General features: G+C 53.9%; 1 protein-coding gene across 6 annotated transcripts in view; it reads left to right on the top strand.

Annotated features, from left to right (window-relative positions):
• Window positions 1–12754, top strand: part of ABR (ABR activator of RhoGEF and GTPase) — a 210958-nt gene that overhangs the window by 153554 nt on the left and 44650 nt on the right. For all 6 annotated transcript variants that reach the window (XM_039475784.2, XM_039475785.2, XM_039475791.2 and 3 more), the window contains 4 exons: window positions 3333–3455; window positions 4234–4309; window positions 5433–5537; window positions 6413–6487. In XM_039475784.2, coding sequence (XP_039331718.1) covers window positions 3333–3455; window positions 4234–4309; window positions 5433–5537; window positions 6413–6487 — 379 coding nt within the window. The remainder of the gene's footprint in view (window positions 1–3332; window positions 3456–4233; window positions 4310–5432; window positions 5538–6412; window positions 6488–12754) is intronic.

Raw genomic sequence — 12754 nt, 5'->3', positions numbered from 1 at the left:
CTGATTGGGGGGCATCTGCCTGAGGGAGCTCCCTCACCAGCACGGCTGTCCCCTCCCGCATGGCCCGGAGTCTCTGCCCAGTAGCATCCAGCGTGCCTGTATCTTGCCCCTGGGGTCAGTAGGCTTCCTGCCCTCCCGCTGCCGCCACTGCACAGACATGGCCTCCGACTCAGTCGTGTCACTGAGCTCTCTGGCTCTGCGGCCTGGGGTGTGCCGGGTGCCATCTGCATTCCCTGGCCGGTGGAGGAAGCAGACACACCCCTTGCTGACCACAGAGCAAGGCACGTGTGGTGACTCACTGGAGAGGCCCCGGTGTCGCCCTCTGAGTCACAGAAGCAGCAGTGATTTGTTCTTCTAATAAGAATGTTTAAAACTCATGTTTTTCTAATCCCCAGTGCAATACTGGCTTGTAATAATGAGAAATGCTCACGGCACCAGCATGTACAGGTGGTCGCCACCCACCTCCCATCACTGACAGTTTGAGGTGTAGTCTTCTAAATTCTGCATATACCGGTGTATCCGTGTGTGCATGTGCATACGTGTGCATGAGAATGGGTGTACAGTGTACATGTGTCTGTGTGGGTGGGTGTGCATGTGCATGCATGTGTGTACGTGTGTGCATGCAAGTTTGCACGACAGTGGGTGGGTGGGTGCCAGTGTGCGTGCAAGTGTGTGAGTGCATGCCTGAGTGCGTGTGCATGTGTAGGTGGGTGTGCATGTGTGTGGGTCGGTGTGCATGCATGTGTGGGTGTATGAGTATACGTGGGTGTGTGCACGAGTGTGTGAGTGGATGTGGGTGGATGTGTGCCTGAGTGTGTGTGCATGGGTGTGTGAAAGTCCATGCACGTGTTTGCATGTGCAAGTGTGTGTGTGCGTGAGTATGCGTGCATGGGTGTGCGCGCAAGTGTGCATGTGTGGATGTGCACACGAGTACATGCGTTGGGGGGTGTGCACGAGTGCATGTGTATGCGTGTGTGAGTGGGTGTGTGCACCCAAGTGTGTACGTGTGCGTGTGTGCACGAATGTGCCTGTGTGTGGGTGGTGGGCACGTGTGTGTGCCTGGGTGTGTGTGCAAGTGTGTGTGGGTACATGTGTGTACAATGAGACTAGACTACACGTGCTGACCTGTAGCTTGAGCATTTCATGTCACAGTGCATCTTTGAGCCCTTTGGATGCATCAGATTCTTTTTTTGTTTTGTTTTTTTGAGATGGAGTCTTGCCCTGTCACCCAGGCTGGGGTGCAGTGGTGCAATCTCAGCTCAGTGCAACTTCCACCTCCCAGATTCAAGCTATTCTCCTGCCTCAGCCTCCAGAGTAGCTGGGATTACAGCACGTGCCACCCTGCCCAGCTAATTTTTGCATTTTTAATAGAGTCGGGGTTTTGCCATGTTCGCCAGGCTGGTCTCAAACTCCTGACCTCAGGTGATCTGCCCACCTCAGCCTCCCAAAGTGCTGGGATTACAGGTGTGAGCCACCGTGCCTGGCAATTTCAGATGCTTTTTTTTTTTTTTTTTTTTTTTGAGATGGAGTGTCATCAGGCTAAAGTGCAGTGGTGTGATCTCGACTCACCGCAACCTCCACCTCCCGGGTTCAAGTGATTCTCCTGCCTCAGTCTCCTAAGTAGCTGAAACTACAAGCATGTGCCACCACGCCCAGCTAATTTTTATATTTTTAGTAGAGATAGGGTTTCACCATGTTGGCCAGGATGGTCTCGATCTCTCGACTTCGTGATCCACCTGCCTTGGCCTCCCAGGGTGCTGGGATTACAGGCATGAGCCACGCCCCCAGCCCCTCAGATCCTTTTTGACAGCTGAATCCTGCTCTGCTGCTTCACCGCACACAACGTTTTTGGGTATTTAGATTGTTTCCGATCCGTCACTCTCAGCAGGCAGGTCCACGCAAACATCACGGCACACGTGCTTCTCTGCAGTAGCTTCCCTCCAGGGGGATGGTCGGGTGGAGTTAGTGCGCAGAGTTGCCCGGCTTACCTCTGAAAAAGTTGTGTCTGGTGACGTTCCCCCTGCGGTGAGCGAGACTCACTGTCCCCCACAGTGTCACAACACCAGCTGCAAACATTCATTACAATTTTGCCAGTCCAGTGAGTTTAAAAAAAAAAAAAACTACATAGATGAATTCTGGCTGAGGAGCTTAAGGACAATCTTGGGAGCTGAGACTTGAAGCATAATTGTGGTTAATAAAAGGGAGAGAATCCTTCATGAAACAGACAGAAACTTGGAACATTGAGCAGGCGACCTCTGCCAGCCATGGCTGGTTAGGGAGGGAGGCTGAGCCCAGGGGGCAGAGTGGGTTATCTGCTGGGCAGGGAGGCTGGAACCCTGCCATAAGGTCTGGGTGCCAGGCCAGCAGTCAGGGCTTTATGCGGAAAGGCGTCTGAGGTTTATTAAAGCAGGCGTCTCTGTTGTACCCAGGGTTTAACGTATGGAGGCGACAGGGCGACGGCACAGAGCTACCATCATATTCATATTGTTCAGGGCTCCCCAGAGAAGGAGGCGTAGGGCCCCGCCCAGGGCCACGTGGGGAGGCGCCAGCGTTGAACCGGAGGTGGGAGTGGAAGGAAGGTGTGGCCACAGCTTTCCTGTGTTTTCTGTGGAGAAACGGGAGGGCAGGGCAGGGAAAGGCTTGGCACTGGCTGACTTCAGCGATGTTGGCAGCCCTGGGCTGGAGGGGTGGAGGGCTGGTCTCTAGCGACCTGGGTCCTGGCCCTGGGTGGTATGGGGCAGAGGAGATGGCTGGCTTGGTGAGTGGGGGTCAGTAGGGAAGGTGCTTGGGATGCGGGCTCTGATCAGTTGTTAGGCGTATGAAAGGCGCTCACAGGGCGTCATGTAGTATCAGGAACCAGCGAGCCCTGGATGGAGCTGTTTCTCACCCAGGTACCCCTGCTCCTGCCCCAAGGTGTCAAAACATCACGAAATACAGAAAATGTAAAGAGCACGGCCAGGCGCGTGGTTCACGCCTGTCATCCCAGCGCTTTGGGAGGCCGAGGCAGGCGGATCACAAGGTCAGGAGAGCGAGACCAGCCTGGCCACAGTGAAACCCCATCTCTACTAAAATGACAAAAATTAGCTGGGCGTGGTGGCGCGTGCCTGTAGTCCCAGCTATTTGGGAGGCCGAGGCAGGAGAATCGCTTGAACCTGGGAGGTGGAGGCCACAGTTAGCTGAGATCACACCACTCACTGCACTCCAACCTGGGCAACACAGTGAGACTGTCTCAAAAAAAAAAGGCCATGATTAACGGGAATGTTGTGCTGAGCAGGGCCTGTGAGAAGGGGTGTCCGAGTGTGAGGGACCCTCCTTGTCCCCGTCTCCTGCAGAAAGCCAACAAAGGCCAGAGCCGGGCCATCGAGCGCCTAAAGAAGAAGATGTTTGAGAACGAATTCCTGCTGCTGCTCAACTCCCCCACAATCCCCTTCAGGATCCACAATCGCAATGGAAAGGTCAGGAGGGTGGGGTGGGACAGGACACCCCTGCTTAGTCCTGCACTGCCTGCCCTGGGGCTCCTGGCCCTGACCTGCAGGAATCAGAGGCTCAGGCCCCCTATTCCTAAGGAGGCTGCCATGGCTCCGACTGTTGACTCATGCTCCCAACTCATGTGGAGTTAGTGCCCTCTGCTGGTCTTTCCTGGCACGGCGCTCCTGTCACCTTGGCTTCCCAGGAAGGAGCTCCTCCTCCCCCCACCACCCCCAGCTACCTCCTCCAAGGTCAGCGGTGCCTGATAAGGAGAAGCTTTGGGCCAGCACAGTGGCTCAGGCCTGTAATCTCAGCACTTTGGGAGGATGAGGCGGGCAGATCACGTGAAGTCAGGAATTTGAGAGCAACCTGGTTAACATGGTGAAAGCCCGTCTCTACTAAAAATACAAAAATTAGCTGGGCCTGGTGGTGCGTGCCTGTAGTCCCAGCTACCCTGGAGGCTGAGGCAGGAGAATCACTTGAACCCAGAAGGCAGAGGTTACAGTGAGCCAAGATCGTGCCATTGCACTCCAGCCTGGGCAACAAGAACAAAACTTTATCTTAAAAAAATATATATATGTATGTATGTATATATATATATATATATATATATATATATATATATATATATATATATATATAGAAGGAGCCCTGTCGGGGTCCCCGTGTCTGGGAAGGTGCCTGGAGCCCTGTCGGGGTCCCCGTGTCTGGGAGGGTGCTTGGCCCAACTGTGGCCACAATGGCATTGTCACCTCCTCTCTTCAGAGTTACCTGTTCCTGCTGTCTTCGGACTACGAGAGGTCGGAGTGGAGAGAAGCGATTCAGAAACTGCAGAAGAAGGGTAAAGCCCGGCCCCGCACACTCCCCAGTGGCATTTCGTACCCAGTGTCTCCTCTGTGGCCCTCACAGTCACCCTTGAAGGTGCCAGGGAGGTGGCATTGAAGGATGTTACAGATTAATTGAGACCCAAAGAATTTTTTTTTTTTTTTTTTTTGAGACAGAGTTTCGCTCTTGTTACCCAGGCTGGAGTGCAATGGCGGGATCTCGGCTCACCGCAACCTCCGCCTCCTGGGTTCAGGCAATTCTCCTGCCTCAGCCTCCTGAGTAGCTGAGATTACAGGCACGTGCCACCATGCCCAGCTAATTTTTTGTATTTTTAGTAGAGACGGGGTTTCACCATGTTGACCAGGATGGTCTCGATCTCTTGACCTCGTGATCCACCCGCCTCGGCCTCCCAAAGTGCTGGGATTACAAGCTTGAGCCACCGCGCCCGGCGGAGACCCAAAGAATTTTAAGTGATTTGCTTAAAAAGATGACTTAGTGCTGGGACTGGACCCAGAGCCCACCCTGGGCGCACACTCGCTCTTGCGCTCTGTCTCCCCCTTTTTCTCTGTGTCTCTCTCACTGTCTCACAGACACACACATGCGCGCACACACACGCCAGGTGCAGTGGCTCATGCCTATAATCCCAGCACTGCAGGTGGATCACCTGAGGTCAGGAGTTCGAGACCAGCCTAGCCAATGTGGTGAAACCCTGTCTCTATTAAAAATACAAAAATTAGCTGGGCATGGTAGCATGAGCCTATAGCCCCAGCTACTCGGGAGGCTGAGGCAGGAGAATCCCTTGAACCTGGGAGGTGGAGGTTGCAGTGAGCCAAGATCACGCCACTGCACTCCAGCCTGGGTGACAAAACAAGACTCCATCTCAAAAAAGCGAACACACGCACACGCACACATGCACGCGCACACGCACACACGCAAACCTCTTCGGTTAGAGTCTCCTGCCCTGACCCCTCTGACAGCACCTACACCAGCCCCCACATGCCCACAAGTCCTCCCCCACCCTCCCAGGGACCAACTCTGCCCCAGGGATTATGCTGTTTTCCTGCAGCAGCCCCAGGGAAGAGCAGCAGGTCTTAGTGGACCACTGCCGACACTCCCTTCTCCCTTGGCTCTCCCTTCAGATCTTCAGGCCTTTGTCCTGAGCTCAGTGGAGCTCCAGGTGCTCACGGGATCCTGTTTCAAGCTTAGGACTGTACACAACATTCCTGTCACCAGCAATAAAGACGGTAAGTTCTGGAGCCCGAGGATCCCCACCGGCAGGTCCCAGCCCCTGCAACGTTGCTGGCTTCCCCTAAGGACCCAGATAGACACGTGGCTGTGAATGACTGATCCCTGCTCGGCTTTGCTGAGACTGTCCAGTGGTCAGGGATACAGCCTGGATGAGGCGACTGCCTGCTGAGTTCCGGGGAACCCCACCTTTTCCTCGGGCCCCTCATCTGGCATGAGAGAAGAGCTGGCCCTGGTACGCTGAGATTGTGCTGTTAGTATGTTCGTGAGATAGGGAGCGGGCAGATAAAACAGCATATGGGAAGGAAGGCTGGAAGTTTCCGGCACCAGCTCTTGAAAGGTCTCCAACACCAAGCAAGGAAGTCTGGAGTTCAGACTGTAAGCGCAGGAGCGCGTAGGGGTTTCTGGGCAGAAGAGGGCGGCGGTCAGCACTGGAGCTGAGGCAGAGTGCTGGATTCTAGCTGCCTGCGGTGCTGGGGATGGGCCACTTTGTGAGCAGGGTTCTGAAGGGAAGCTTTCCTCCACCTAGGAGGGGCGTCCAGGGACCCCGTGTCCCAGGCAGGGGCATGGCTGGGCCTTCTCCACTTCACTAGCAGATTGATTGATCGTATGGCTGTTTTTGCCACCAGGGTAGGAAGGATTCAGAGGGAGGAGCGGTACCCGTGGGGGATGGTTCTGAGTCCTGGGCGGGGGATGGCTGAGCCAGGAGCCGTCCAGGGGCAGCTCACGTCCCAGGAAGCCGTGGGCTTCGGAAATGTTTCCCTCCGGCCACTAGGTGGCGACATTGGACCGAGACACGGGCTGAGCCTCCCACCAGCTTGGGCGGACAGAGCCGCTGACCACCTGCCACCCTGGGGGCCTTTCTCTCTTGCAGACGACGAGTCTCCGGGACTCTACGGCTTCCTTCACGTCATCGTCCACTCCGCCAAGGGATTCAAGCAATCAGCCAGTAAGTTGGGCGGGCCACTGCGGGTCCTGCTGTGCTCTGTTCTGCCCAGGCGGGGGGCCGCCAGCTTGCCTTTAGCCATGGGGCATCCCCAGAAGGCCAGAAGCCAGCTCCTCCCAGCAGGGAGGTCACCCCTGCCCTCCTTCTTCAATGCCCTCTTTCTCAAGCCCCACTCCCACCCCAACGCTGTCTGAAATCCTAGAGCGACAGAACACGTGGACCCCAATTCACATCCGCCCCTGACAGGCTGTAGGACCTTGGGCAAGTTTCTTAACCTCTCTGGGCCTCCACAAACAGGCAGTCATGCTTATGAGTTTTGACCTGAGAGCCGGCTGAGATACGACTGTGTTTGTGTGACACTGATGCCCGGCCACGCTCACCCCTTTTTCTCCCCTTTTCTGTGGTCTCCTAAATCTGTAGATTCGTCATCCTAAATTTGTTTTGGTGTTTCATAAAATAGGAGTGTTGTTTTCTGAATTTTTTTAATTTCTTTTTTTTTTAAAGATGGGGTTTCTCCATGTTGGTCAGGCTGGTCTTGAACTCCTGACCTCAGGTGATCCGCCCGCCTCAGCCTCCCAGAGTGCTGGGATTACAGGCATGAGCCACCACGCCCAGCCTGAGTGTAGTTTTTTTAAAAAAGAAAAATTTTTTGTAGAGACAGGTTCTTACCATGTTGCCCAAGCTGGTCTTGAACTCCTGGGCTCAAGCGACCCACCCACCTCAGCCTCCCAAAGGGCTGAGATCACAGGCATGAGCTATGATGCCCAGCCTGGTGGCACTTTTTATCCACACAGGAATTGGCAAGTCTAGACAGCTAAGAGTTTCTACCCATTTGCCAGAGGCGGTAACTGAGTCACAGAGACGAGGGAAGACTTAACCTCCGAGGGATCCTGACTCCTCCCTCTCCACCTGCCCTTCCCATTCCTCACTGGCAGGTTCGGTCTGCCCTCGCCCCCTCCCTGCCGCGCCCCATGCAGGTGATGCCGTGGCCATTAGATCGGCCTTGCCCAGGAAGCCTCCCTGAGTTCCTGGGGCAAACTGGCCTCCCTTCTTCGTGCAAGCTAGTTTTAGCAGCCACTGTGCTGTTTTGTTACAATGTGCTGCTCCCACTGTGAGTTCTCTGAGGCTGGGAACCAGGCTTCCTTTACCGTGGGATGAACAGGACTCAGAGATGCTGAGTGAAGTCGCCAATTTGCGGAGCCCCTGCCGTGCACTGGGGAAAGCGAGAGCGTGGCCGGCCCACGTGGGCTGTGTGTGGGCTGTGTGTGGGCCGGCATGGACTGCGTGTGGGCCGGCGTGGGCTGCATGTGGGCTGTGTGTGGGCCAGCATGGGCTGCGTGTGGGCTGTGTATGGGCCGGCATGGGCTGTGTGTGGGCCAGCGTGGGCTGTGTGTGGGGTGGCGTGGGCTGGCATGGGCTGCGTGTGGGCTGTGTGTGGGCCAGCATGGGCTGTGTGTGGGCTGGCGTGGGCTGCGTGTGGGCCGGCATGGGCTGCGTGTGGGCTGGTGTGTGGGCAAGCATGCACGTTCAAAGCCTGTGGTGGGTTCAAAGCCTGTGGCAGGTTCAAAGCCTTCTGGGCTCATGGCCTGCTCTGAGCCTCTGGCATCCTGCTGAGGTCACAAAAACCATCCCTGTTTTCCCCACGAGGGTGCTGAGGCACGGCGGGTTCCGGGTCCTTCCTGGGGTCGCACGGTAGCAGGTGGTGCAGCAGAGACCACGTCTTCTAGGCCCAGAGCCTGAGCTCTTCCCTTTAGGGTGCTTCTCAAAGTCTGGCCAGGACCTCCACACCGTTACTGGGGTGGCTGGTTAAGGTGGAAGCTTCCTGAATCCTCTCGAAACCCACAGACTCCCCTTCCTGGGGGCTGCCACTGAGGCATGTCTGGCTAGTGAGTGCCTCGGGACTGTCCCGCCTGCCCGTGTCTTTGCAGCACCCGGATGCCGCCCTCCTCCCTCTCCTGCTGCCCGTGGGCCGGGAGGTCCTCACCTCAGGGAGCCCCATCCGCACCTTGGGGAGCCCAGCCTGGGCAGGTGCCAGAACCGGCCAAGCTGCTCCAGAGTCTCTCCTTAGCCCCAGAGCATCCTCACTCCCTTCCCCCACCCCGCCCCTCACATGTCTGTTCTCACTCAGAGGTGAGGCCCTGTATCTGCAGCGTGGCTTCATGTCCCGCTAAACTCACAGCCTCCGGACAGGCAGGCCCAGGGTGTTGGCACCAAGGCCGTTCCTGTAGTGCAGACGGGGAACCCGGGAGAGAAGTCAGGTGATGTGTGCAGAGCAGGATGTGGACCTGGACGGTCTGATTCTGGAGCCCTCGCTCTGGCCCCGGGAGCTGTCCCCCAGCCCCTGAAGCGGGGTTTGCTCACACCAAGATCAGTCGTGAAGACAGCACTTCACGGCCCATCCCAGACGCACAGCCCCTCCCAGGTCAGGGCCAGGCCGGGGTGCTCAGCACCTCTGCGTTGTCCTGCGAACCCACAGCCATGCTCTGTGTGGTCTGATACCCGCCCCGGTCTCCTTCCTGTTGCCCCAGCCGGAGGCTTCTTGGAGCAGCTGCACTCTCCTTTCTGTGGGAAAGCTGCCTTTTTTTTTTTTTTTTTTTTCGTTTAAACTTCTAAGTTGATATGATGTGGTACTGATAAGAGTATATATTTTGTATATTTAAAGTGGAGAGTTCTATAAATGTTAATTACATTTGCTTGTTCCAGATCTGAGTTCAAGTCCTGGATATAGTTGTTAATTTTCTGTCTCACTGATTTGTCTAATATTAACGTTGAAGTCTCCCACTATTATGTGGGAGTCTAAGTCTCTTCATAAGTCTTGTATGTCTGCGTATTCCTGTATTGGGTGCGTATATATTTAGGATCTTTAGCTCTTCTTGTTGTTGCATTGATCCTTTTTTTTTTTTTTTTGAGACGGAGTTTCGCTCTTGTTACCCAGGCTGGAGTGCAATGGCGCGATCTTGGCTCACCGCAACCTCCGCCTCCTGGGCTCAGGCAATTCTCCTGCCTCAGCCTCCTGAGTAGCTGGGATTACAGGCACGCGCCACCACGCCCAGCTAGTTTTTTGCATTTTTAGTAGAGACGGGGTTTCACCATGTTGACCAGGATGGTCTCGATCTCTCGACCTCGTGATCCACCCGCCTTGGCCTCCCAAAGTGCTGGGATTACAAGCTTGAGCCACTGTGCCCAGCCACATTGATCCTTTTATCATTATATAATGTCCTTCTTTGCTTCTTTTAATCTTTGTTGCTTAATTGTAACTTCTGCTTTTTTTTTTTTTTTGAGACGGAGTTTCGCTCTTGTTACCCAGGCTGGAGTGCAATGGCGCGATCTCGGCTCACCGCAACCTCCGCCTCCTGGGTTCAGGCAATTCTCCTGCCTCAGCCTCCCTAGTAGCTGGGACTACAGGCACGTGCCACCATGCCCAGCTAATTTTTGTATTTTTAGTAGAGACGGGGTTTCACCATGTTGACCGGGATGGTTTCGATCTCTTGACCTCCTGATCCACCCGCCTCGGCCTCCCAAAGTGCTGGGATTACAGGCGTGAGCCACCGCGCCCAGCCAACTTCTGCTTTTTATTTATTTATTTTAGCTCTCTGGTTGGTTGGTAAATCCTTCTCCATCCCTTGTTTTGAGTCTTTGTGTATCCTTGAATGTGAGATGGGTCTGGATGCAGCGTACTGATGGGTTTTAGTTTTTTATTCAAATTGCCTGTCTGTCTTTGGATTGGGGGATTTAGTCAATTTAAATTTAGAATTAATAATAATATATGTGAGTATAATACTGCCATTTAATGTTAGCTGGCTATTTTGCCCATTAGTTGATGTAAATTCTTCATTATATTGATGCTCTTTTTGATAATTTTTTTAGAAAGGCTGATACTGTTTGTTCCTTTCTATATGTAGTGGTTCTTTCAGAAGCTCTTGTAAAGCAGGCCTGGTGGTGATGAAATCTCTGAGTGCTTGCTTATTCACAAAAAACTTTATTTTTCCTTCACTTGTGAAGCTTAGTTTGGCTGGATGTGAAATTCTGGGTTGAAAATTCTTTTCTTTAAAGATGTTGAATATTGGCCCCCACTCTCTTCTGGCTTGTAGGGTTTCTGCTGAGAGATCTGCTGTAAGTCTGATAGGCTTCCCTTTGTGGGTAACCTGACCTTTCTCTCTGGCTGCCCTTAGTATTTTCTCCTTCATTTCAACCCTGGCGAATCTGACGATTATGTGCCTTGGAGTTGCTCTTCTTGAGGAATATCTCTGTGGTGTTCTCTGTATTACCTGGAGTTGAATATTATCCTGCCTTACTAAGTTGGGAAAATTTTCCTGAATAATGTCCTGAAGCGTATTTTCCAGCTTGGATTCATTCTCTTCGTCACATTCAGGTACACCTATCAAACGTAGATTAGGTCTTTTCACATAGTCCCATATTTCTTGGAGACTTTGCTCGTTCCTTTTTATCCTTTTTTCTCTAATCTTGTCCTCTAGTTTTATTTCATTGAGTTGGTCTTCGACCTCTGATATCCTTTCTTCTGCTTGATCAATTCGGCTGTTAAAACTCGTGCATACTTCACGAAGTTCTCGTATTGTGTTTTTCAGCTCCATCAATTCACTTATGTTCCTCTCTAAATTGTGTATTCTTGTTAACATTTCATCAAATCTTTTTTCAAGGTTCTTAGTTACTTTAGATTGGGTTAAAACAAGTTCTTTTAATTCACAGAAGTTTCTCATTATCCACATTTTGAAGCCTGCTTCTGTAATTGGAACACACTCGTTCTCCATCAAGCCTTGTTCCGTTGCTGATGAGGAACTGGGATCCCCTGCTCAGGGAGAGGCGTTCTGATCTTGGGCATTCTCAGCCTGTTTTGTCTGTTTTCTTCCCTTCGTTATAAATTTATCCATCTGTGGTCTCTGTATTTACTGTCCTAGTAATTGAGTTTCCGAGGGGACGTCCAACTTATTGATTCTCAGCGCCGAAATCTGAGCAACCCACTGCACTGACTAAATCAGTGGCGTTAAGATTGATGGTGCTTTTCTGACTCTGCACCAAGAACCGACGCTCCGAGGCGCCGGCAAAACCGCCTCGCCGGTCACAAGAGTCGCGCTGGCGACCCGTGGGGCTCCTCCACTGGGAATCTCCTGGTGTGTGCGCAGCAAGAATTCATGGGAAGGTGTGGCGTCCTCTCGTTCTTTGCACTTTTACTGGGAGCTACAATCGCGAGCTGCTAGTGATCAGCCATCTTGGATCTCTCTCGATGAATGGATTTTTTTTTTTTTTTTTTTTTTTTTTGAGATGGAGTCTCACTCTGTTGCCCAGGCTGGAGTGCAGTGGCACAATCTCGGCTCACCACAACCTCCGCTTCCTGGGTTCAGGCAATTCTCCTGCCTCAGGCCCCCAAGTAGCTGGGGTTACAGGCATCCGCCACCACGCCTGGCTAATTTTTGTCTTTTTAATAGAGATGGGGTTTCACCATGTTGGCCAGGCTGGTCTCAAGCCCCTGACCTCAGGTGATCTGCCCGCCTCGGCCTCCCACAGTGCTGGGATAACAGGCGTCACTGACCGCACCCAGCCTGTCTGATGGAGAGCGGCCCAGCTGGGCAGCTCCAGAGGCCAAGTGGAGTGAGCCACCTGCACGTGTGCCTGCCCTCTGATCTCTGCCCCTTGCCCCCTTGGTTCACACCACAGAGGGTTGGCCTAGTATCCCAAAGGCTCCGCCAATGCCGTCTCTAGTTCCTGGGAACAAGCTCTGCAGCTCCCAGCGAGGTAGGGGACTGCCGGGTCTGAGCCCAGGGCAGGTGTGGTTTGCAGAGGCCTGGGGTTCGTGCCAGCACTGTGGGTTCAGCAGGTGGGTCCCAAGATAGATTCTCAGCCTGAATTCCAGGTTCCAGACGGAAAAGCCCCTGGCCCTGCCCTCCCGCCCCTGTCTTCACCGCTTTGTTACCTGGAGCACTGGGCGCAGGGGGCGGGAGGCAGGGTCGGGGGGTGCTTCACTTGCCGTGTGCCGACTGGGTACCCAGCCCTGTTCGTGGTCCTGCAGGTGCACTGGCGGGCAGGAAAGCCCAAGGCTTCTCTCCACCTGGTGTTTACGTCCTGCAGGGAGAGAGACAGGATGCTCAGGAAGTAAAGGTCCCTTTAGTTGATGTTGAGTGCAGTGGAGGGAAGCTCGGCGCTGGGCCTGGGGGTGTGCGGTGTCGCTGGGCATCACAGCCGCGGGGGGTGCTGCAGGCATTCGGGACCCAGAGGCAGGGTCGCTCACCGCCTCCAGCGCCTCCCACCCCAGGT

Source organism: Saimiri boliviensis, chromosome 17 (genome assembly GCF_048565385.1).
Source record: "Saimiri boliviensis isolate mSaiBol1 chromosome 17, mSaiBol1.pri, whole genome shotgun sequence".
NCBI lineage: Eukaryota > Metazoa > Chordata > Mammalia > Primates > Cebidae > Saimiri > Saimiri boliviensis.
Note: the sequence above shows the minus strand (reverse complement) of the source record. Positions and strands in the feature narration are given on the sequence as shown.